This window comes from Gopherus flavomarginatus, chromosome 5 (assembly GCF_025201925.1).
Source record: "Gopherus flavomarginatus isolate rGopFla2 chromosome 5, rGopFla2.mat.asm, whole genome shotgun sequence".
Lineage (NCBI taxonomy): Eukaryota > Metazoa > Chordata > Testudines > Testudinidae > Gopherus > Gopherus flavomarginatus.
Window position 1 is genome coordinate 36,402,217 of NC_066621.1, and position 25,845 is coordinate 36,428,061.

Genomic DNA, 25,845 nt, shown 5'->3' on the forward strand with positions numbered 1-25,845 from the left:
CACTATATTGAGGTGTATGAGGCCTGAGAGTTTCTGTTTCAAACTGTCTGCCCACAAAAACAGGTATCAGTTCACATTTTAAGGTTTTATTCACCACCATTGTGAGGTGAGGGTTGTTATGACCAGCTGAAGTCTGGCAGGGACACGAACACCAAGAAAGGTGAGGAATTGTGATTAGGTGGAATGGAAAGGAACTGAATAAAAGGAAAATTTCAGCTGGATTTCATGTAAGAGTGAGGCCTCTTAGACTAGAGTATTGGAAGGGTTGGAAAACTCATCATTACAGACAATAAAGTCCAGAATGGACAAAATCCTGTCAGTGACATGGTAGGCGATAAACCTGAAACTCCTTCTGAGGCCCAGCAGTGTTACCCCTCCCTTGGCCAGAGGGGTTACTGTTCGATAAAGTCAGACGCTTCTTTCCCTCAAGATGCCTCCCCCACTTAGGGGCAAGTCTGGGAATAAGACTCAAATCCAGGTGTCTTACAGAACAGGTGTTCTACAACCCAGGCCCAGCCTTTGCAGTGCTCTCAATCACTGCTACCTCTAGGCAATGGGAATGAGAATGGAATATGCTTAACTTTAAGGGCAGTGGAGCTGGGCCTTCAGTTCAGAGAGAAGGCAGCATGAGCTGGAGGACCGGAGACACAGCGTTTCAGTCCTGGCTCTGATGCTCAGTCACTCTATGGCTTTAGCAAATTGCTTTGGCTCAGATTCCCAAAGTCATTTAAGTGCCTAATTCCCATTGAAATCAATGCGAGTTAGGGCCTGAATACCTTTTGAGGATCTGTGCCTTTATCTTAGTGTCAGTTTCTCTGCCTACTTCACGGGTTCTTTTCTAAGGCCTGGTCTACACTTAAAATGTAAGTTGACATAGCTCTATCGCTCAGAAGGGTGAAAAATCCACACCTCAGAGAGACATAACTATGCCAACCTAACCCCCAAGATAGATGCAGCTAGGTCAACGGCAGAGGTAGGTGGTGTTCCTACTGCAATGGAAAAACTCTTTCTGTCACTGCAGGCTGCATCTACGATACAGCATTGTATAGGCACAGCTATAGGACCATAGCTATGTTGCTACAGTCCCCATCATGTAGACATGGCCTAGGAGTTACTTAGGGGCTCTCTTGACAATGTTTTCAGACTGTTAAAGGCTGTATCGGTGCTAAGTATTACTCTGGAAATCGTATCAGAGGGGTAGCCGTGTTATTCTGGAACACGCATGTTAGTCTGACATGCATCTGACGAAGTGGGTATTCATCCACGAAAGCTCATGCTTCAAAATGTCTGTTAGTCTATAAGGTGCCACAGGATTCTTTGCTGCTTTTACTCTGGAAATAATTATTGAGCAGCATTTAGATGAACCACAAAAGGTGACGTTTATCAAATGGCTTCTGACTATGTGAGGAGAAATCCATACTGAAGGTGTCAGCTGGTTTGAACTCCCTGGTTTGGAGTGCTAGGGAGGAGGTTTCCCCAAAACTCTTCTGCCTCATTACAGAAGAAACAAAAAAGAGTCAACACATTTATGTAGGGCCTACGATGCCCTGTGCTGTATTGCTGTGTGCAATGAGGTGAGTTAGAAGGGCCGTGTGCGGGTGGGGGATGTATGTGTGGGCAGTAGGCTGGCATGGAAGATGCCTGGAAGCCTGGTTACGCTGTAGTTGGATTTTGAAGAGGAGAAGGAGTGGCTAATCTGCCGCTTTCTCTGAGGAGAGTGGAATTTAAAGCCTTTTGTTCGGAGTCTTCTCCTGATTCCTCTGGGAGGCAAAGTCACTTATCCCTCCCTCCCTCGGGGATTTGGAGACCCATATTAGGCCACTGGGCCTTGGGTTCTTAGTGCTTGGCATCGCCACCTAGAGGCGGGGTACATAAATTAATATCAATCTCTATGACCTCTATGACATTACAATTCATAAACACTGGCAGGAATGGGGACTTGCAGCTGCACCTGTCCAGTCTCAAGGCAGCCTATGCATAGCCAAGCCACAGCAGGGCCCCTGATTGACCTCTTCACCTGACTGGCCAAGGAAGGCAGCAAACCTGCTCTGAAGTCCAACAGCAACAACAGATCTCTGGCTGCTCAATGCACAAACCCGTAGCTGAGATTTCTTCTGTGCCTGCCCTGCTCCACCCTTGATCCTGCCTGGTTCCCAGCCTTGCTCCTGTCCTGCCTAGTCCACTCCAGCCCTGCTACCCTGCTTGATTCCTGACCCTTGGCTCCAACTACTGATTCCTGACTCCAGCTCTGACCAGCAGATCTGACCACTTCTGCACTGACCAGTAGGCCTTAATGCCCAGGTACGGTTTGTAACCAAAATAGGGAATCAAGGACCACCAGATTTTAAGGATAAACAACAATTTATTCCTGGAAGCAATAGCTGTAAAATTAAAAGAAGAGAAAGGGAGTGAAGGTTCTCAAATCAATGAGTAACCAACCCATCCCACAGTGATATGCATGAAATACCCGCTAACAGAGTGAAAATAACAAAATGCCCCCAGTTCCCCCCCAGGCATTAGCTGCTGACTGGCACTGGAGTGCGATGAGAAGGTATTCCTTGCTCTAAAGCAAGTCTCTCTCCCTCTTGGTGGGAGGGGGTCCTCGATAGTCGTCCATGGGCTCCCGGTGGAGGGGAGGCCTAGTAGGCACAGCTGGGTGGCAGGCTCAGACTCTTCTGCGTGGAGCAGGGGCTCTGGATCAGGCGCAAGTCCTCTGGGCGAGAGAAACAAAAGTCTCCCCTTGCTGCTGGGAACAATTGAAAGGCAGATTCCCCTCCAGATGATCTAACCCAATTCCATGCAGCCAGTGCTCTCCCACAACCACCGTCCCTACTCCAGTGCAGCTCACACCTAGGAGCATTCCCAGAGCTGAAAGCTCTTCAGGGTGTGCAGTTGGTTGCTGGGGCATGTCAATCTGGCTCTGGTCCCTTACTTAGCTCCTCCTTCCAAATGTGGCCACTGTATGGGCTCAGCTCCCAGGTGAGATGGGAGCCATCCCAGCCATGCACAGACTCCCTGGAGCTTGCAGTTTGGATTGCCTGGCTCCTGGTCTAGTCCTTGCAGACTGGGTGTGTCCCTCCAAGCACAGTTCCAGTTCCAGTCCCTACCTCAGTGTTGGCTTCTGTGTGAGCTTTTCCTTTCAAGCCCTCGCTGCATGTTTGTGTATCTCCTGGGGAGAGGGAGCAGTGCTATCAGACCATGAGAATCTTCATGAGCCACAGGACTTGGGCCTCAGCTGGAGGATGTCTGGCAGTGAGGCAAGAAGCACCAATCATCACAGGAATTCCAGCCCTTCCTGGGGGGGGGGACCCGTCTCTGATTGGCTACTTTCCCTATTGCCCCACCTCCTGGGATAGAGCCTCCAATCAGGGCTGCTGCAGAAGGCAGGGGGAGGCTCCAATCCCCTCTGGAGAGGAGTTTTTGGGGAGTGGAAAGGAAGCAGCTGATCCTATTCTCACATGAGGGGAAAGGGAGGACGTGCCCAGCGGTTTGTGATAGGTCCCCAATCCTTCCCTCTCCTCCAGTGAAGAACGGGTCAGTCTTCCCCACCTCCAACCCCACACCAGCACCCCTGCAACACCAGGTCTGGGGGAAGGGGCAAGGAGAATCCCCTATTGAAGCTGCCTTCCCCTAGGCCTTAGGTGGGGGTGAAGATACCCTGGAAAAGAGTAAAGAGCCTCCATAGCTGCAGGAGGAGTAGAGGTGCACTAAGGGGCAGATGTGGGGCTAGGGCACTGTCATAAACAGATAGTTAAGGGTTAATGTCTCTCTTACCTGTAAAGGGTTAACAAACAGAGACCCCAAACACCTGACCAGAGAACCAATCAGGAGACAAGATAGTTTAAAATCTCGTGGGAGGGAAGCCTTTGTTTATGGGTTTTGGCTTTGGCTCTGTTCTCTCTTGAGTCCTGGATGGGGCTAGAGGTGTAACCAGGTTTCTGCCAATCTCCCTGCTACAGTCTCTTATCTGTTCAGAATTGTAAGTAGAAAAGGCGGTCATAGTCTTTTAATTTGTTTTCTTTTTCATTTGCATATGTGTACTTGCTGGAAGTAGCTTAAATTGTGTTTCTGCTGGAGAAAGTTTCTTTCTATTGTTTATAAGTTGAAAGACCCTGTAACTTTTTACCATCTAAGTGCAGAGATAAACCTGTTACTTCTTTCTTTCTTTTTTTATTAAAAGCTTTGCTTTAAGACCTGTTTGAGTGTTTTCTCCTAGTTAAGGCTCAAAGAAGCTTGAGTCTGTATTGCCTGAGGGAGGGAATGGTAAAGTTCCTCTTTGTGTTAGATTCATGGAGTTGAATCAGGTGATCTCCTAGTGTTCCCAGGGCGGGAAGGAGCTGGGGAGGAAGGAGAGAGGGGGAAGGAAATGGTTTATTCCCCTTTGTTGTGAGACTCAGGGAATTTGGGTCTTGGGACCCCCAGGGAAGGTTTTTGGGGGAGACTAAAGTCGATCAGGCGCTCTACTCTAAGTCCTGATTGGTGGCAGCCTATCAGATCTAAGCTGGTAATTAAGCTTAGGGAAATTCATGCTAATACCCATATTTTGGACACTATGGTCCAGAATTGGGAATTTATATTATGACAGGCACACATATAGGGTGCAGAATTATTGCATGGCTTGGTAGGCAGAGTTGATGGGGTTGGGGCACATGTGAGGGCTTGCAGGGGGTAAACTAAAAATGAATTGCTTAGGGCTGGAGGTGCAGAATTGAAGGGAGAGCTGGGGCACAAAATTAATTGACGTAGTGGCACAATGGTCAACAATAATATTTTTCGCTGTAAAATGGCAACACTAATGTCACATGCCCTGGGCAGGGGAATTCGACAATCAGCAGACCAAGCATTATTTACTTTTCTTTTTTTAAAAACCTATTATGAATTTTGAGCCAATCTCATGATTATTTTGGCAGTGGGGAGAGGCTGACTTGTGTTTTTTGAACTGCTGGGGTTGGCAATCCTGGAGGAGAGTGGTGGGGAATGGAGACGTGAAAGATGTTGTTCCAGGGGAAGTTTCCCAGAGACAATCAAAACTATACTTGGTTAAGCTCTCTCCTCTAGGGACAATGTCCTCAAGAACTTGGAAGGTGAAATTGGCCTCAGGAAGGCAGAGGAGGGTTCTGGGAACTGTATCTGGGCTGCCCAAGGCTGAAGCTTCCACGTGAAGATGGAAGCTCTCAGCTCCCCTCAGCAGCGAGACACTGCTTGGGCATTCTCACATTGAAGGGCCGTGAGACTTCTACCCAAATATGAGTATCAGTAAAAACAGAATAGACCTTTTATTCCAGCAGCCCCTTCCTGCTGCCTGCCTGGGAGAAGCAGTAGGATGCTGCTTCATCAGCTCAACTCCCTAAGGTCCAGACAGCATGTAAAAGCTCCAGAGCTAGAGAGAGTCGTTCAGTACTGAGATGCAGGAAGGGAGTGACCGTTGCTGGGTTTGCTTCAGAGAGGAGGTAAGACATGCTCCCCTCTCCAAGGCCATCCATCCCCAGGTTTAGGGAAGCAAAATGGACTAGTGTGGAAAGCTCAGTTTCTTCTTATCTCAAATGGGGAGAATAATATTCACCTTCTCCACATTCATGTGGGATAGAATATGCCATACAAATGCACAGTGCTGTTGTTATCTGCAATGATCTTTCATTTCTCATATTCTTTGTCAGCTTTTGGTGGTGAGGAAAAGGACAGGAACACTGCTCTTGAGTTACTATTCTGGGTATGAGACAAGCATATAGCCATCTTGGGAAGTAGTTAGCATAATAAGGTTCCTAATGAAAAGCAGAAATAGGGGAGCTGTTGGGTGGGTTTGATTTTCTCTGAGGGGGGACTCAAATCTTTTCAGAGGCAGATGGGGATCTATTTTGACAGCAGCTACTCTGATCACTCTCAGGGTAAAGGATCAGAAACGAGACCCAGTAAAAAGGAAAGGTCCCTGCTCTTCTTGCCATAGTAATGCTGGATTTCTTTGCCTGTTGTAACTTGGCTGGCTAAATTCATTGTTTGAAATCAAGCCACTTTCTCATAGTCCAAAAACAAGGGCTCATTCCATGCCAGTGGAATGTGGCAAATTTAATATTGATAAAAGGAAATGCTTTTTCACCTCATGCACAATTAACCTTTGAAACTCATTGCTACAAGATATTGAGGCCAAGAGTTTAGAAGTATTCAAAAAAGTCTGGACATTTATCTGAATAAGAACAATAATAGGTTTTGAGTTTTAGAAGAGTTATAAACCCTCATTCTTCAGGGAATAAGTCATCCTCTAACTAAGAGATTCTGAGATTTTGAAATCCAGAAGAGATCATGATAATTTAATCTGATCTCCTGCATATCACAAGCTTTAAAATTTCAGACATTAATTCCTATAGTAGAGGGAATTATTGACATAAGTGATGCCATCATATCAGATAAATTGTGGTTTAGAAAGATAACCAGTCTCCAATTATAGACTTCAAGTGATGGTGAATTAATCATTCCCTTTGGTAAAATAGTCCAAAGGTTATCTGCCCTCACTGTTAAAATGTTACGTCTTATTTGTAGATTGAATTTCAGATTTTGCTATGCCTTTGTCTTCTACTTTAAAGAGCCCCTTGAATCAGATATTGTTTCCCTGCATAGATCTGTTTAGACTATTATAGGGATGGAAGTGCAAGTGCTTCTGATACACCCCGAGGCTTGCCTCCAGATCAGAGATGACCTGGATTTGTAACTCTTCCCCTGGGTTAATGTTAGATAGCAAATTTCTTCTCTTACCTGGCTTTTTCAGCTTGGAAAAGAGGCCACTAAGGGGGGTATGATAGAGGTCTATAAAATCATGATTAGTGTGGAGAAAGTAAATAAGGAAATGTTATTTACTCCTTCTCATAACACAAGAACTAGAGGTCACCAAATGAAATTAATAGGCAGCAAGTTTAAAACAAACAAAAAGAAGTATTTTTTCACACAACACATAGTCAACTTGTGGAACTCCTTGCCAGAGGATGTTGTGAAGGCCAAGACTATAACAGGGTTCAAAAAAGAACTAGATAAATTCATGGAGGATAGATCCATCAATGGCTATTAGCTAGGATGGGCAGGGATGGTGTCCCTAGCCTCTGTTTACCAGAAGCCAGGAATGGGTGACAGGGGATGGATCACTTGATCACAGTGGTGCAAGTAGAAATAATTTCTTGCCAGTACTGCACTCATGGAAGGGACACATGGGGTGGGGACATGTGACCTCCCCACGTGACCCTCCTTGTGACTCCTCCCCTCCTCATCCCCAGCCTGGGGCCCCCATGCTCTTCCTGTCCCCTTCGACACCCCCTTTACCTGTCTAAAATTTTACACTTGCATCAGTTGTAAAATTATGCTTTGGGCCCCTGCTGCCACCTGTACTTCCAGGTGTCACTGAGGATCCAGCAGCACCCCAAATTGAAAACTTCTTAAATGAAAGGATAGGAAGGACAATCACCCCACTTTCCCATAACACATTATCGGTGCCTCCCTTATGTCCAAACTAAGCTTCTGCCGGCTTGCCTTTATCGAAGTTTTGCTCTCCGCCAGGCACTGGGAAATCAAAGATGCTGCGTCATCTGGATTTGATAGAAAAGAGGCATAGAACTGTGTGTGCCATTTCAGAGTGGTAGCCGTGTTAGTCTGTAGTAGCAAAAACAACGAGGAGTCCTTGTGGCACCTTAGAGACTAACAAATTTATTTGGAGCATAAGCTTTCATGGGCTAAAACCCACTTCATCGGATGCATGGAGTGAAAAATACTGTAGCACGTATAAATACATAGCATATGAAATGATGAGAGTTGCCTTACCAAGTGTGAGGTCAGTCTAACGAGACAATTCAATTAACAGTAGGATGCCAAGGGAGAAAAAATTACTTTTGTAGTGGTGAGTGAGTAGCCCATTTCAAACAGTTGACAAGAAAGTGTGAGTAACAGTAGGGGGAAATTAGTATGGGGAAATTAGGTTTAGGTTTTGTAATGACCCAATCACTCCCAGTCTTTATTCAGGCCTAATTTGATGGTGTCCAGTTTGCAAATTAATGCCAGTTCTGCAGTTTCACGTTGGAGTCTGTTTTTGAAGTTTTTTTGTTGAAGAATTGCCACTTTTAGATCTGTTATTGAGTGACTAGGGAGATTGAAATGTTCTTTTACTGGTTTTTGAATGTTATAATTCCTGATGTCAGATTAGTGTCCATTTATTCTTTTGCATAGAGACTGTCCTGTTTGTTCAATGTACATGGCAGAGGGGCATTGCTGGCACATGATGGCATATATCACATTGGTAGATATGCAGGTGAACGAGCCCCTGATGGTGTGGCTGATGGGACCATCATATGACCTAATCACATCAGTTGCACGATCAGGGGCTCGTTCACCTGCACATTTACCAATGTGATATATGCCATCATGTTCCAGCAATGCCCGTCTGCCATATACATTGGAAAAAAACGGATTAGTTTTCTTCCTTGAATCACTGTCCTGACCTGTTCCCTCTTTCCCTGCTTCCCTTGACATTCCTTTTCTATGGGTGACCTCTGTTCCTTAAGGTTAACTTCAGTTTCTTTATCTGCTCCTGGCTTAACGGTCCCCTGTAGTCACAGAGCCACCTGCAGCTTCTCTGGCTACATCCATGGGGCCAATTGCCAGAGGCCAGCCTTAGACAGCTGTAGCTAGTAGTCTAAGGAGGGGTGGCAATTCCAAGGCTGAGCATGCTTGAACCTTGCAACAGCAGCACTATGGACTCTAAATCCTCAGTGCTGGCCCTAGGCAGCTGCAGACTCTGCAGTTAGGCACTTTCCTCTTCTAGGCCATGGCTTTAAGTACCTGAGATACCCATCATCTGCAGCAGAGACCACCAATTTCCACTCACCCCTCAGATAGCACATAGTCGAGCAGAAAGTGCAGCCGGAATGATTTTGGAGGCTGGAGTTCCAGGGGGTTCCCATCCCTGAGCAGCAGCTCTGCAACAAGCTCACATGGCCCCTCTCCACTGTGGGACCAGGACCCTATGAAGATAGGGGAGTTACTCTGTGTATAACTTGTTCTGTACAAAGCCTATTGAAGTGAGTGGGAGTCTTTTCATTGTCTTTAATGGGCTGCGTATAGAAGCAAAGGGCCCCATTCTAGACTCTAGGAGCAAAGTGCAGTCTATGCTGCACTAGTTTACTATTGTAACAGGAAGGTCTCACATTACCTAATGAATAAGCAACACCTCCTATAGCATCTAACTTTTTCTGAGAGGCTTCCCCCAATTACTAAATGTAAACCTGCTTCACTTACAAGGGCTGAAAATATCAGGTAGTATGGTTACAAAAGCAAGGCACTTCTGAATTCAGTAGGAATTTTGGATGTGCACAGAACACGGACAGGACTGGTTCCCGCATGGTTACAGAATTGCAGTAAAGTGGAACGATTTTCAGCTTGTGTGATTGGAGGATATCTGGGTCCATATTATAAGACTGTCTTACATAAATGAGGAAAAGTTCGAGGTATCTTTGTTATTCTTTTGTTCCACTCTTCATTTCTATGGGGGAATTTGCCAGTGCAATATCACTGTCTTCTTTCTAAACAAACAAAACTAAAAAAAGTGATAATGGCTGTTGAAAATAGCAGTTTGAGCCCTAGTTAGCTCTGGGAAGATGCCAGCATTTGTTGCTCAATTTTATCCTACTTTTTCTACAGCAAATTACAGTGGCTCAGTATATTTGATTTGGGAGAAATGAAGTAACAGCAGCCTAAACTGAGCTTGAGCACTCCTGAATTTTGAGTGTTCAAATCTGGAAGGCAGGTGCTAGATTCCCTTCCTGAATATTAGATAAATCTAGAAAGGAAAAGCCAATTTCTTTTTCCATGGCTCAGAAGTGGAAATCCTCCTGTACTGTATCTAAAGCTGCCCAGGTCCTCTAGTAGAGCCTTCCCTCCCTTACTTACCATTTTAACTTCTGGTGGGATCCACATATCTCCCTTGCTGGGCTTCAGCTAGAGAGGTGCACTGTCCATTTAGTCCACCCAATTCCTTCTTTGGGGGCTGCCAGGTGAGGTCACACCAGCATCCCTAATGCAGTCTGGGGAAGTCTTCTGAGGGTGATATCTGGGCCAAAGCCTTCTACTCCTTGGGCACACTTGTTCCCCATTCACAGTGCCACCCCCTTCTAGCAGCCAGCTCTCCATCCACAGCAAGCTGCAGTGCATGGGGTCTCACAGCTTCCCCACTTCCCCCCCCTCCATTTCCTGTTGATAGCTGCCAAGGGAATGCTGGGAAATGTAGTTCCTTCCCTGCTCCAGGGCTGTCTCTAAAGGCAGGGAGCTGGCCAAGGAGCTACAGTTCCCAGAGCCCCTTGGGTTCTCAGCTCTCATGCTGGTTCCCTGCTGGTCCGAGGCTCTGCTTCTGCAGTGCTGCAAGAGGGGAGGAAGTGAGTGTTATGGGCCCCCCTTCTGATCTTGGGCTCGGCACTATGGAGCCATTGGAGACGTGGTAAATCTGGTACTGTATGACAATATGCATGGATGTGAAGTTGATCAAGTTGTACAAATTTGAAAAGTTGCAGTTTATTCATCTAGTGCTAAATTTTCAAAAACACTGAAATGACATAGGAGAGTCTTATTTTCAAATGGGATTTTAAGTATGAAGGAACCTAAATCAATTGACTAGAAAGGTTATCATCACCCTTGTTGGTCAAGGCAACCAGCTGATGTTATTCTTCTCCAAAGAGGGCACTGGTGAGGCCTCATTTGGAGTATTGTTTCCAGTTCTGGGTGCAGCACTTTAGGACAGATATGGACAAATTGGAGCAAGACCTCATGCATCTGACAAAGTGGGTATTCACCCACGACAGCTCATACTATAATACATTTGTTAGTCTATAAGGTGCCACAGAACTCTTTGCTGCTTTTACAGATCCTGACTAACACGGCTACCCCTCTGAAAAATGATAGAAGCTTTGGAAAAGGTGACCTTTGAGGAAATGTTAAAAATACTGGGCATGTTTGGTCTTAAGAAAAGAAGACTGAGGGGGGACCTGAGAATGGTCTTCAAATATGTGAAGGGCTGTTATAAAGAGGCTGGTGATGGATTGTTCTCCATGTCTACTGAAGGTAGGACAAGAAGCAATGGGCTTAATCTACAGCCTTAGAAATTTAGATTAGATATTAGGGAAAAAATATTTTAACTATAAGGGTAGTTCAGCTCTGAAACAGGCTTCCAAGGGAGGTGGTGGAATCCCCATCATCGGAGATTTTTAAGAATAGGTTGGACAAATACTGGTCAGGTTTACTTGGTCCTGTCTCAGTACAGGGGACTGGAGTTGATGACTTCTCAGGATCCCTTCCTCACCAACATTTCTGTTATTCCACACTCACTTTGACAGGTTATCCAAGTCCCTCGACTCTTCTGTGATTGTTGATACTGAATCTGATCATCCTAGTTGCAGTGTGAACCTGACAGCTCATGTTCTGCCTTTGATGGTAGCTGGCAGTAACTGCTCCTCTCTACTCTTCTCACTCAGCAAGTCCCATTGGGGGTGAAAACCGAACAGAGCTGATACAATTACACTTCCAATCCTTCTCGTTCCTCCCCGAGATGCAGCTGCTGATTTTCCTGGCCTTTCTGCTTGTGTACCTGCTCAGCCTCTGTGGGAATGCCACTGTTGCACTCACTGTCCACAGTGACCGCTCCCTCCACACCCCCATGTACTTCTTCCTGGCCAATCTGGCAGTGCTGGAGATCTTCTATTCTTCTGTCATTGCCCCCTTCGCCCTGGTCAACCTCCTGTCTGGGAGGAAGGCCACCATCTCCCTCGCTGGCTGTGGCACCCAGATGTTCTTCTTTGTCTTTCTCGGCAGTGCTGACTGCATCCTGCTGGCCGTCATGGCGTGTGACCGATATGTGGCGATCTGCCATCCACTGCACTACACCCTCATTATTAACTGGACGGTCTGTGCTTGCTTGGTGTCAGGGTCACTGGTTCTGGGATTCCTGTTAGCCTTGCAGTTGACCATCCTGCTATTTCATCTACCATTCTGTGGCACCAATGAAATCAATCACTTCTATTGTGATGTGCTGCCCGTCCTGCGGTTGGCACGTGCAGATACACAGATACACCAGGCCACCGTCTTTGTTGTTAGTGTGATAGTCCTGACTATCCCCTTCCTGATAATCTGCATCTCCTATGTCTTCATTGTGGCCGCCATCCTGAAGATCCGCTCTGCAGCTGGTCAGCACCGTGCCATCTCCACCTGCTCTTCCCACCTGATAGTCGTCCTCCTGCAGTACGGCTGCTGCAGCTTCATATACCTACAGACCAGCTCCAGCTACTCCTCGGAGCAAGGCCAGGCAGTGTCTGTGATCTATATTTTTGTCACCCCCTTACTGAACCCCCTTATCTACAGCATGAGGAACAAGGACCTAAAGGATGCTCTGGGGAGAGCGCTGGGAAGGGCAATGCTGTTCCAGAGAAAGTGACCACTTTGGACCGTTGGTTGGTAAATGACACTTCCACCGAAGACACAATGGGAAATTGGATGGCTCTGGGATATTGGACATTGGCTGAAGAATGTTTCATCTCTAAGACATCAGTTCCTGTCTTGTCACTGGTAGGGGCTGGGAGTGGGATTGTGATATTATCTAGGCAGGTGCTATGGAACATTACTCTGATTCTAAGGAAATTTAGGATTCACTTTAGGAACCATATCCAGGGGAGGATGAAACAGGTGCTTCGTCTAAGAGCAGAAAAGGCTCAGGCTTCTTTGGCATGTGGATGGACACACTGGTTAGATATTCTAAAATAGTTCATATGTCCTCTTTAAAAGCGAAATGCAGGTTAAGCTTTATGGGGTGCTGAAGAGTGGCATAGTGTGTCTACCTTGAGAATGAGGGCAAAATAATCCAAGTTTTATGATCATTAATAAGGAAATAATTAAAGATTATGCTCTAGCCACTGGCTCTCAAGTTGCTTCTGAGCTTTGCCTATTAGTCATTCCATGACAGGATGAGAGGTACTTCACCTATACAGCTGGAAAATGTAAATCTGTATCACTGCATAAACCATAGGAAACCCTAGGGAACCTAAGAGGAATATTGCCACTGCAGTTCCTGCACATAACCACAGGAGACAGTGTTGCCTTGCAATGGAAACCAAAGGAGAACTAGAGTCTGGCAGCGAGAAATTCACTGCTTAAAGTGAACAGCAACAAAAAATTAATTCATGTCCATGATGATTTTTATTATGCATCCCGACACCATGCCATCATCTGAGGAGAGCGTACAGTACTCTTCTCCTCTCTGAAATAAATGATTATACATACCTTTTATCACCAATAAAACAGATTCCTTGAAAGTTAGTGCTCATTCTTTGATTTACTAACCTTGTCCTTGCTGTCTTAGTGGCACAGGTGGCAGTTAAAATGCCCCAAGCTCCTCTCGTGATAATGGGTCTGATTTCAAAAACTGAACATAAAATTGTGAACTTAATTTGTTTTTGCAATGACTGTAATTGTTGATGGAAATGGAATATGTGCATATGCAAATGGCCTGTTAAGCCACAGTGATCCTTAGAGGATAGAGCCCTGGACTGGGACTCGGGAGATCATGATTCAAGTCCTTCCTCTGCCACTGGCCTGCTGGGTGACCTTAGGCAAACTTCCAAAAAAAAAATCAGACCATTTTGTTTTGACATTTTTTAAATGAAATGTTCCAATGTTTTGCTTCAAAATTTCCTTTACTTTTATGTATATAAAGTTTTAAATGGTCAAACTCAAAAGGCTCAATCTCATTTTTTTTACTTTTCAATTTGCCAGAAAATTTGAGGAAAAACTTTGGCCTTGAATGAACCCAAAATGCTTTTTACCCTCCTGATTTTTTCAGAATTGTCAGTGAACTGGAAAAGACTTTTTTTTTTTCCCACTGTGATGGGGACTGTAAACCCTGAACTGGTGACAAAGGTGTCAAAGAACTGCTGTGGGCAAGGCTGGCCTCTCCCTCCAGCCCTGTCAGTCATGTCAGGGTTGGTGTGACAGGGTGAACTAGGTCTGGAGGCCTTCTCCTAGAGCCTTTGCAGCCCTGCTGCACCACACCCCAGAAAAGAACAGAGGACAGGGACAGACCTCCAGATGGCCTAGAGTGGCTGCAGAGAATCAGCCAATCAGAGGGGCTGCTGGAGCGGCCAATCAAGGGCCAGAAGGGCCCTATAAAAATGAGCAGCAGAAGCAGAGCAGTCAGTTGCTGCCTGGAGCTTGAAGAGGGAGTAGTGGGTGCCTGGCTGGTTGGAAGAGCAGCAGGACCATGGATAGCTCACTGCAGGCAGAACTGAATCCAGAACCTATCCAGACTGAGTGAGGGTATTGTGATGGGCCCTGCTGGTCTGGCTGAAGACTGAGCACATGGAGGGCTGCCAAAAAAGACATACCAACTGAGGATACTGAGATGGGCCCCTGTTGCAGTGTTAGAGAAGGCCGTGTCTCCGGGAAGGAAGCCTTAGGGTATTTCTACACTACAGGATTATTCTGATTTTACATATACCGGTTTTATAAAACAGATTGTATAAAGTCGAGTGCACTCGGCCACACTAAGCACATTAATTCGGCGGTGTGCATTCATGGTCCGAGGCTAGCGTCGATTTCCGGAGCGTTGCACTGTGGGTAGCTATTCCATAGCTATCCCATAGTTCCTGCAGTCTCCCCTGCCCCTTAGAATTCTGGGTTGAGAGCCCAGTGGCTGGTGGGGCAAAAATCATTGTTGCGGGTGGTTCTGGGTAAATGTCATCAGTCATTCCTTTCTCCGGGAAAGCAACGGCAGACAATCATTTCGCACCCTTTTTCCCTGGATTGCCTGGCAGATGCCATAGCACGGCAACCATGGAGCCCGTTCTTTTTTTTTTTACAGTCACCGTATGTATACTGGATGCCGCGGACAGAGGCGATACTCCAGCGCTACACAGCAGCATTCATTTGCTTTTGCATGATAGCAGAGATGATTACTAGTTGTTCTGTGCTATCTGCTGCCAGTGTAATTTAGCAATGAGATGATGGTTATCTGTCCTTCTGTGCTGTCTGCTGCTATCATGGGTGCCCCTGGCTAAGATCAGCTGGGGGTGCAAAAGCAAAACTGAGAATGACTCTCTGAGTCAATCCCTCCTTTATGGTTTCTAAAAATAGAGTCAGTCCTGACTAGAATATGGGGCAAATGTACTAGAGAAGCAGTGTATCAGAGAGCACAGCTGCTCTGTGTCAGATCCTGCAGAAATGATGAGCTACATGCCATTCACAGGGGGTGCCCCTGCAACAACCCCACCCGTTGCTTCCCTCCTCCCCCAACCTTCCTGGGCTACCGTGGCAGTGTCCCCCCCATTTGTGTCATGAAGTAATAAAGAATGCAGGAATAAGAAAAACTGAGTTTTTAGTGACATAAAATGAGGGGGAGGCAGCCTCCCCATGCTATGATAGTCCAGGCAGGACATTAAGCAGTGTGGGGGAGAGGAGACCAGCATCCCACTGCTATGATAGTCCAGACAGTACAGAATCTTTTCTTTTCACATGAAAGGGAGGGGGCTGATTGAAGCTCAACCCCCAGTTGCTGTGATGAAGACAGTTACCAGCCATTCTGTACTATCTACTGGGAATGACTGGGAGTCATTCCTATTTTCACCCAGGTGCCCCCAGCCAGCCTCACCTGAAGCCAGCCAGGAGCACTCACGGGTTCATAAGAAGGCCAGTTACCAGTCCTACTGCACCATCTGCCACCGAGGAGAGGAGAGGAGCAGATACTGCTCTTCACTGCTGCAGCATCGCGTCTACCAGCAGCATTCAGTAGACATAGGGTGACATTGAAAGAAGTCAAGAAACGATTTCTTTCCCTTTTCTTTTATGTGGCGGGGGGAGGGAGTAAATTGACTAGCTATTCCCTGAACCACGTCGGACAATGTGTTTGAACCTACAGGCATTGGGAGCTCAGCCAAGAATGCAAATACTTTTCAGAGACTGCTGGGGACTGTGGGATGGCTGGAGTCCTCAGTACCCCCTCCCTCCCTCCATGAGCGTTCGTTTGAGTCTCTGGCTTCCTGTTACGCTTGTCACGCAGCACTGTGAAGCCTGTAGATTTTTTTTTCAAACGCTTTGGCATTTCGTTTTCTGTAACGGAGCTCTGATAGAACAGATTTGTCTCCCCACACAGCGGTCAGATCCAGTATCTACCGTACGGTCCATGCTGGAGCTCTTTTTGGATTTGGGACTGCATTGCCACTCATGCTGATCAGAGCTCCACGCTGGGCAAACAGGAAATGAAAATCAAAGTTTCGTGGGGCGTTTCCTGTTTACCTGGCCACTGCATCCGAGTTCAGATTGCTGTCCAGAGTGGTCACAGAGGTGCACTGTGGGATACCACCCGGAGGCCAATACCATCGATTTGCGGCCACACTAACCCTAATCCGATATGGTAATACTGATTTTAGTGCTACTCCTCTCGTCGGGGAGGAGTACAGAAACCGATTTAAAGAGCCCTTTATATCGATATAAAGGGCCTTGTAGCGTGGACGGGTACAGCGTTAAATCGGTTTAACGCTGCTAAAATCGGTTTGAATGCGTAGTGTAGACCAGGCCTTAGTGCTACGGCCCTGTACCAGGGGCATGAGAAAGAACTAGAGACTGTATATCCCAGAATGAAGACCTGCTGAATAACCATCAGCCAGGAGGGCAGTTGTGAGAGGTGGGTGCCAACCTGCTGTAAGAACTAAAAGAAAAGGAGGCTCACAACTGACCAGAAATGGGGGTGCTTGTGAGAAGTGGGTGCTGACCTCGTTACAGATGGAATAAGGGTTTAAAAGCAGGAAGTTCCAGACAGTTGCTGAGGCCCTCTGGGAGAGAGTAGCTCTACAGCTCCCAAGAGGGACTCCTGGAGAGCTTCAGGGAAACTGCCCTCAAGAAGGTCATTCCCCAATTACCAGCCCTTACAGATCCGAAGGTGAGCTGTTAAACATTCTGTGCTGCAGCCCTCCACCCTTCCTGGTGGTAGTGAATTGGGAACAATACTGAAAGGGCTTGTGGAGTGGGCTGTCAGAAATCCCATCCTTTCAAATGCAGACAGACCATTTAGTGTAATTTAGTATTGGGGAGACTTCTGTTTGTGCCTTCAGGGGCGCCCTGTGGATTTAGCAGTGCCCAGTCAGCAAGAGGTGCCCATGAAAGACCCAAGCATTGTGACATTCACCCACCTCTATTTATAATGGCCTACTCCAGGGATTTTGGCACTTTCTGTTGAAGCATATCATACTGGTCCCTGTCAGAGAAAGGATACTGAGCTAGATGGGCTACTTGTCCAGTCCAGTCTGGCAGTGACTGTGTTCCTAATATCTGCTTTACCATATGTGCCTTCACTCCATCTCTGCCCTTTGAGGACTACTTCCAGAGATGGGAAGCATTTCAGTTTCTATAAACCCTCCAGTCCTAGATTTCCTACTTGCCCTGCAAATAAGGGCTCAGTTAGTGCCAGTTGCAATGGCGTCTTTTCTAGTGCTGACTGATAGAGATCTTCCAACTCATTTCATACAGATCACTGAGAAGCCAGCAGACTCATAGATTTTAAAGTATCAGAGGGGTAGCCGTGTTAGTCTGGATCTGTAAAAGCAGCAAAGAATCCTGTGGCACCTTATAGACTAACAGACGTTTTGGAGCGTGAGCTTTCGTGGGTGAATGCCCACTTCCTCAGATGCATGTTGGCACCTTATAGACTAACAGACGTTTTGGAGCACGGCTACCCTCTGATACTTGACACCATGCAAGGCACTGCATTTAGCCGTATGGAATGGAAATCCATCAACCTCATGAAGAAACTTGCACAAATACAGACAGATATCATCTTCCTTTCCAAATGCAAATGGATGGACATCATACCAAATGGACTAAAGGTAAAAAATCCACTGCTATCTACATACTACACAGACCACAGTGAGAGATTATGTCATACTCTATCAAAAAAACTGAGGAACCACCTGATCAGCATCCTATACAGCAAACAGGAAAACATCAAAAAAGAGCTCTCCAACCTGGAGACTCTCATTAATAACCAAACTTCTATACAAACGGACTTCACTAGAATAAGACAGGAGATCTACATTACTCACTTCACCTCTCTTCAAAGGAAAAAGGACTGTAAGCTGTCTAAACTCCTACCTGTCACATGGGGCCACAACAGTGGTACCCCTAACCCACCCAGTAATATCGTCAATCTGTCCAACTACACACTCAGCCCAGAAGAAAAGTCTGTCCTATCTCGGGGACTCTCTTTCTGCCCTGCCACCCCCACCAACATGATACAGTTCTGTGGCGATCTGGAAGCCTACTTTCGCTGTCTCCGACTCAAAGAATACTTCCAGGACAACACTGAACAGTGCACTGATACACGGGTGCCCTCCCACCAACAGCACAAGAAAAAGAACTCCACATGGACTCCTCCTGAGGGTCGAAATGGCAGCCTGGACCTATACATTGAATGCTTCCGCCGGCGTGCACAGGCAGAAATCATGGAACAACAACATCACTTGCCTCACAACCTAAGTCGTGCAGAACGCAATGCCATCCACAGCCTCAGAAACCACCCTGACATTATCATCAAAGAGGCTGATAAAGGAGGTGCCGTTGTCATCATGAACAGGTCTGACTATCAAAAGGAGGCAGCCAGACAACTCTCCAATACCAAATTCTACAGGCCACTTCCCTCAGATCCCACTGAGGAATACACTAAGAAACTACAGCATCTACTCAGGACACTCCCTACACTAACACCAGAAGAAATCAACATACCCCTAGAGCCCCGACCAGGGTTATTCTATCTACTACCCAAGATCCACAAACCCGGAAATCCTGGACGCCCCATCATCTCGGGCATTGGCACTCTCACTGAAGGACTGTCTGGATATATGGACTCTCTACTCAGACCCTATGCCACCAGCACTCCCAGCTATCTCCGCGACACCACTGATTTCCTGAGGAAACTACAATCCATTGGTGACCTCCCAGAAAACACCATCCTAGCCACCATGGATGTAGAGGCTCTCTACACAAACATCCCACACACAGATGGAATACAAGCTGTCAGGAACACTATCCCTGATGATGCCACAGCACAACTGGCTGCTGAGCTCTGTGCCTTTATACTTACACACAACTATTTCAAATTTGATGACAATATATATCTCCAGATCAGTGGCACTGCTATGGGCACCCGCATGGCCCCACAATATGCCAATATCTTCATGGCCGACCTGGAACAACGCTTCCTCAGCTCTCGTCCACTCACACCCCTTCTCTATCTACGCTACATTGATGACATCTTCATCATCTGGACCCATGGGAAGGAGACTCTGGAAAAATTCCACCATGATTTCAACAGCTTCCACCCCACCATCAACCTCAGCCTGGACCAATCTACACGGGAGGTCCACTTTCTTGACACCACGGTGCAAATAAGTGATGGTCACATTAACACCACCCTATATCAAAAACCCACCGACCGCTATGCCTACCTTCATGCCTCCAGCTTCCATCCCGGGCACATCACACGATCCATTGTATACAGCCAAGCACTGAGGTACAACCGCATCTGCTCTGACCCCTCAGACAGAGACCAACACCTACAAAATCTCCACCAAGCATTCTCAAAACTACAATACCCGCACGAGGAAATAAGGAAACAGATCAACAGAGCCAGACGTGTACCCAGAAGCCTCCCACTGCAAGACAAACCCAAGAGAGAAACCAACAGGACTCCACTGGCCATCACATACAGCCCCCAGCCAAAACCCCTCCAACGCATTATCAAGGATCTACAACCCATCCTGGACAATGATCCCACACTTTCACAGGCCTTGGGTGGCAGGCCAATCCTTGCCCACAGACAACCTGCCAACCTGAAACATATTCTCACCAGTAACTGCACACCGCACCATAATAACTCTAGCTCAGGAACCAATCCATGCAACAAACCTCGATGCCAACTCTGCCCACATATCTACACCAGCGACACCATCACAGGACCTAACCAGATCAGCCATACCATCACTGGTTCATTCACCTGCACATTCACCAATGTAATATACGCCATCATATGCCAGCAATGCCCCTCTGCTATGTACATCGGCCAAACTGGACAGTCTCTACGGAAAAGGATAAATGGACACAAATCAGACATTAGGAATGGCAATATACAAAAACCTGTAGGAGAGCACTTCAACCTCCCTGGCCACACTATAGCAGACCTTAAGGTGGCCATCCTGCAGCAAAAAAACTTCAGGACCAGACTTCAAAGAGAAACTGCTGAGCTTCAGTTCATCTGCAAATTTGACACCATCAGCTCAGGATTGAACAAAGACTGTGAATGGCTTGCCAATTACAGAACCGGTTTCTCCTCTCTTGGTTTTCACACCTCAACTGCTAGAACAGGGCCTCATCCTCCCTGATTGAACTGACCTCGTTATCTCTAGCTTGCTTGCTAGCACACATATATATACCTGCCCCTGGATATTTCCATTACATGCATCTGAGGAAGTGGGTATTCACCCATGAAAGCTCATGCTCCAAAACGTCTGTTAGTCTATAAGGTGCCACAGGATTCTTTGCTGCTTTTATAGATTTTAAAGGCTAATCTGACCCTCTGTGTAACACAGGCCATAGAATGTCACCCAGTTACCCCTTTATCGAGCCCAGTAGTTTGTGAGCCCATCTGACTTGATCATTACTTGCTTGTGGTTAGATTGGCACTGGTTACCTAGAGGTGAAAGGCTCCATATCCCATGCAAAAGAGCAGTTCATTCCCCTTCCCCCATAGGGGCAGGGTGGAACAGATTCTCTGGACTCTTAGTGCTTCATAGCCCTTTCTCCTGAGTCACCCAGTGACCTGGGATGCAGTGGAATCGGGGATCTAATCCTGGAAGGCTCCATGTCTCATTCCCTGATTCCCCTTAATCAGCCCTGTCCCTCCAACCTCAGGGCAAATTGGAACCAATGCCCTAAAGATGAAAGCTTTCATATCCCAGACACTGACCTCCCTGACCTGTTTAGTTCCCAAAATGGAAAAGGCAGGGGGGAAATGGTCACTCTCTCTGGGACAGAATTTTTTTTCTATTCATGATTCTCTTCAGTGCCTTCTTGAGCTTTGTGTTTCTCACGCTGTAGCTCAAAGGGTTCAGTACAGGGATGACCACAGATATCAGCCAGCTTTCCTCTGGTCAGTAGCTGGAACTGTTGGGGTTCTCCAGGATATCAGCTGTGAGGTCCTGTTGGAGCGTGACTGTGTCTTTTTGGGACAGGATCCAGGCCCTGCTCCTGTAACGACTGAGGATTTGAATTTGAATCCAGGGAGCCAATTGGCTAAGATGGAAATGGTCAGTGAAAATGCAAATGACCTGGCTGGCAGGAGGGAGGGGCTGCTTGGCTCAGAATACCTGCCTACCTGTAACCAGACCCCTGGGGCTGAGTGGGAGAGAGAGATGCTCCCTCCCCCCCTGCACGCCGGAGGGGGGGCTCACGCTGGCTCTGATGTTGTAAGGAGAGCAAAGATCTTGCTGCCTGCCCCCACTGGGACAGTCAGGGCAGTGCTGAGCACGGTGGGAGCTGAGACCCCAGCTGAGTGGGGGACACACAGGCAGGGCAGGTCTGCTTCCAACCAGGTTTGCCTGGTCCAGCCGTGTTGCTGGGAAGTGATTACACAGCAGGGAGGAAGCTACAAGGGACAGGGCTCAGAGGGGCTGAGGGAGCAGGTCCCACTCCCTTCCCCAGTAGCTGAATTCCAGACTGAGCTGCGGAAGGATCCCTCCTTGGAGAAGCTGAGGGAACTTGCTGGCCACAGCGCTGCAAACCCCCCTGGGGAAGGCTGCAGGGACAGAGTCCTGTGGGAGAAGGGATTCCTGTACCGGGAATGGGCTCCCCAAGGGGAAGTAGAATTGTGGGGAACCGGGAGGCAGCTGGTGGTGCCCCAGGAATCCACAGGGTTCTTCCCGTTCGAGCTGTTGTATGGGAGGAGGGTGAGGGGACCCCTGGACCTGAAAAGGGAGGGTTGGGAGGAGAAGGGGGAAGACCCCCTGGTGGATCTGGCTCCCACCTCAGGGAAGAATCTCCCCATCAAGTGTTCCCCATTCAGAGTCACTGGGAAAACAGCCCAGAACCTGGAGAGAGAGGTCAAGGACGTGCTGGATTTAGATGTGATCCAGCCGTTCAACAGCCCACGGGCCTCATCCGTGGGGCTGGTCCCCAAGGAAGGTGGGATGATCTGGTTCTGTGGGGACTATCGGAAGCTTAAAGCCATCACTGTGTCCAATGCCTATCCCATGCCTAGGCTTGGGGGGATTCTAGACAAGCTGAGGGGGATGGAGAACTTGGCCCTGGTGTACAATGACATGTGTTTCTTTAGCCAGCTGAGAGGAACATGTGTCCCAGATGAAGAGGGTGCTGGGCTGCCTCAAGGAGGTAGGACTGACAGTAAAAGCCGAAAAGTGCAAGGTGATGATCAGAAATTGGCCTGTTCCCCAAACCAAGAAACAAGTCCAGGCCTTTATCAGGATGACAGGGTGCTACCAGTGGTTTGTACCTCACGTTAGATCCCTAGCTGCCCCCATTCCTGAACTGTGTGAGAGGGGTAAGGCAGATGAGGTGCTCTGGACCAAGCAGTGCCAGAGAGCTCTCTGTATACTTAAGGAGGCTCTAATCCAGGGCCCGGTAAATCTGATAAACCCAGACTTTGCCAAGCCTTTTGCAGTGTTCACTGATGCCTCAGACACAGGACTGGGCATGGTGCTGATACATGCCGATGATGAGGGAGGGGGAGACACCCCATCGGGTACCTGAGCAAGAAACTGCTGCCCCGGGAGCAGAACTATGTGGCCTCATCCCCAGCTCCGTTGGGTTGTGGGCATCAACAATTTTCTTCAACTGGGTCACCAGAAAAAAAGTTTGAAAACCACCAATCTAGTCTGACATCATATTAGCCTGTTGAGCTTAATAAAAGGCTCTTTTCCACACTTATGTCCAGGAAGGAAGGGGAAAGGACAGAGGGTTTTTTAGTCCTATTCATCGTTTCCTCTGAAACCTCAGAGTCCAATTTGTGACAGCAGGGAGCAAAACTGGCCTAAGAACCTTGGAAGTTCCTTCCTGAGGAGGATGTTGGGATCCCAGATCTCAGTGCCTTCAGAACCGGTGCAAACTCCACTTCTCTGGCCTACGCCAATAGCCCAGACACCAGCCAAGGAAAAGAAGACAAGAGGATGAGGAGCGGTATATGAACACTGAAGAGTGGTTTGCATGGACCTAGCTCAGCCTCCAGTCTGAGTGTATAATAGCTCCTGGCTGTAAGAGACAGTCTTTTAGCTCACACTGTAGGCAGTGCTGGAAATCTCCAGATCCTTTGGTGGTCGTGACCAAGCTGGGAGAACAAAAAAGCCAAGAATTCAGCCATCTCCTAGGACTAATTCTTAAATTGGCTCAGTTTGTGAGGTCCTACGGTGACAGGTGCAGTAGAAGAACTCTCAATAGACAGAATCTCATTTTGATCCATTTGAAACTGGGCTTTTCTACACGGGGAACAAGTGCGGAGTAGCTAGTGTGCACCAGCTCCTGCCAGCTAACTCCCCATGTGGACACTCTTATAGCACACTATGAATGCCTCTGTGTGCATTAGCTTCATGCACTTTGGAAGTGTACTAAGCTAGACCACCTGAGGGCACTCTTAGCGCACAGTAAGAGTGTCCACACGACCAGTTAACTAGGCAGAGTAGCTACAATGCTTTAGGGCTGGTCTACACTACGGAGGGAAATTGATCTTAGAGACACAACTTCAGCTACATGAATAACGTAGCTGAAGTCGAATATCTAAGATCGGATTACTCACCCGTCCTCACCGCGCGGGATCGATGTCCGTGGCTCCCCCTGTCGATTCCGCAACTCCGTTGGGGTTGGTGGAGTTCCGGAATCGATATAAGCGCACTCGGGGATTGATATATCGCGTCTAGATGAGACGCGATATATTGATCCCCGAGCAATCGATTTTAACCCACCGATACGGTGGGTAGTCTAGAAGTAGCCTCAGATTCACACTCTAGCCTGCTGCACACTAACTTCCCCATGAAGACAAGCCCTCAGCTTGCTTGGACCCAGAATTTCTGATCTGGAAAAGAAGGGGAGGGTTGGAGAAGTATCCATTGTTAATTTAAAACAAAGAATTACAGATCTGGGACAGTCTTAAAACCCTGTCCGGTGTAATGATGGACAATGTTCATGTAATAATACCTGCTCTCTCCCACCTTTTTTCTTCTTAGGGCATGTCTACACTACAAAGTTAAGTTGATTTTATTTAAGTCGACACTGAGCCTCTGATTTAAGCAAGTTGATCTTGCGTGTCCCCACTATGCTCATTCTGTCGGCGGTGTACATCCTCACTAGCGGGGCTTGTGCCGACACACGGAGTGCTGCACTTTGGGTAACTATCCCACAGTGCATGAAGCCTAATGGAATTTTGGGTTGGGCTTGCAATGCCTTATGGGACCAAAACATTTGCGTGGGTGGCTATGGGAACATGGCATTAGCCTCCCATGAAGCATTTACCTCACTCTCTCCCTGAAATCAACGGCAAAGAAACTAAGGCTTTTTTGCACCTTTTTTCCTGGACCTCGCTCAGCTGTACATTGTTGTGAGCCTTGCAAACACCTCACGCCTTATCCTGCAGTATCAGCCGAAGCAGGAGCCACTGTATGGAACAATGTGATGCCACGCAAGCAGCCCTGCTGGAAACCATGGAGTGGAGCAATTTGCAGTTGCGGGTGATAGTCGTGCATCACCTTGACACAGCTGAGTGCTGCTTCTGGGCCTGGGAAACAAGCACTGACTGGTGAGACTGCATCTTTATGCAGCTATGGGATGATGAGCCGTGCTCACAGAACTTTCGAATGTGTAAGGCCACTTTCCAGGAACTGTGTCAAGAGCGTTCCCCAGCCCTGAAGTGCAGCAATACTAAAATGAGAGCTGCTCTGACAGTTGAGAAGCAAGTGGTGATAGCTCTGCAGAAGCTTGCAAAGCCAGACTGCTAGTGGTCAGCGGGGCATCAATTTGATGTAGGTAAATCTACCGTGGGGTCTGTTGTGATCCAAATTTGCAGGGCAATCAATAGACTTTTGGTAAGAAGGGTGGTGACTCTGGGCAACGTGCAGGACACAGTGGATGGTTTTGCCATGCTGGGCTATAGACGGAATGCATAAATCTATCTTGCACCAGACCACCTTGCTAAAGAGAACATAAACCAAAAGGGGGACTTCTCAATGGTGTTTCGCGTGCTGGTGGAACACAGGGGCCATTTCATCAACATCATCGTGCGATGGTTGGGAAAGGTGCGTGGAGTGTGCATCTTTAGGAACTCTGGTCTGTTCAGAAAGCTGCAAGCAGAGACTTTCTTTCCACACAGCAAAATAACCACTGGTGATGTTCAAATGTCCATTGTGATCCTGGGAGACTCAGCCTACCCCTTGCTCACAGCAGTAAGTAGCGGTTCAACCATAGGCTGAGCAAGTGCAGAATGATGTTGGAGTATGCCTTTGAACGCAATATCCCCATTGTTATTGCTGCCTGCTGTGTGCTCCATAATATCTGTGAAATAAGGGAGAAAGGTTTCTGACGGGGTTAGGCATTAAGGCAGATCATCTGGCAGCCAATTTTGAGCAATCAGACACCAGGACAATAAGAAGGGCACGTCCAGAGACTCTGCATCTCCATGAGGCTTTGAAAACCAGTTTCAGCAATGACCCACAGTAATGTGACGCTTAGATGTTGTTCCTTACCAAGCTGTCCCTTTCATTTCATTTACTCCCCTGTGAACTTCTCCCCCAC

The 25,845-nt window shown here is 47.4% G+C and overlaps 1 protein-coding gene across 1 annotated transcript; it reads left to right on the forward strand.

Moving 5' to 3' along the window:
- The first annotated feature begins 10,682 nt into the window (after positions 1-10,682).
- LOC127051483 (olfactory receptor 10V1-like) lies at positions 10,683-12,451 on the forward strand. The gene is made up of 2 exons (XM_050953805.1): positions 10,683-10,710; positions 11,496-12,451. Exons 1-2 carry the CDS (start codon positions 10,683-10,685, stop codon positions 12,449-12,451), a joined length of 984 nt encoding a protein of 327 aa, XP_050809762.1.
- Positions 12,452-25,845: the final 13,394 nt, after the last annotated feature.

Excerpts from the sequence above, each read along its gene's own strand:
- LOC127051483 (XM_050953805.1), top strand. The coding sequence starts at position 10,683 with ATGTTATTCTTCTCCAAAGAGGGCACTG. Across the intron at positions 10,711-11,495 it reads CTTCTCCAAAGAGGGCACTG|CAAGTCCCATTGGGGGTGAA; the intron begins GTGAGGCCTCAT and ends CTTCTCACTCAG.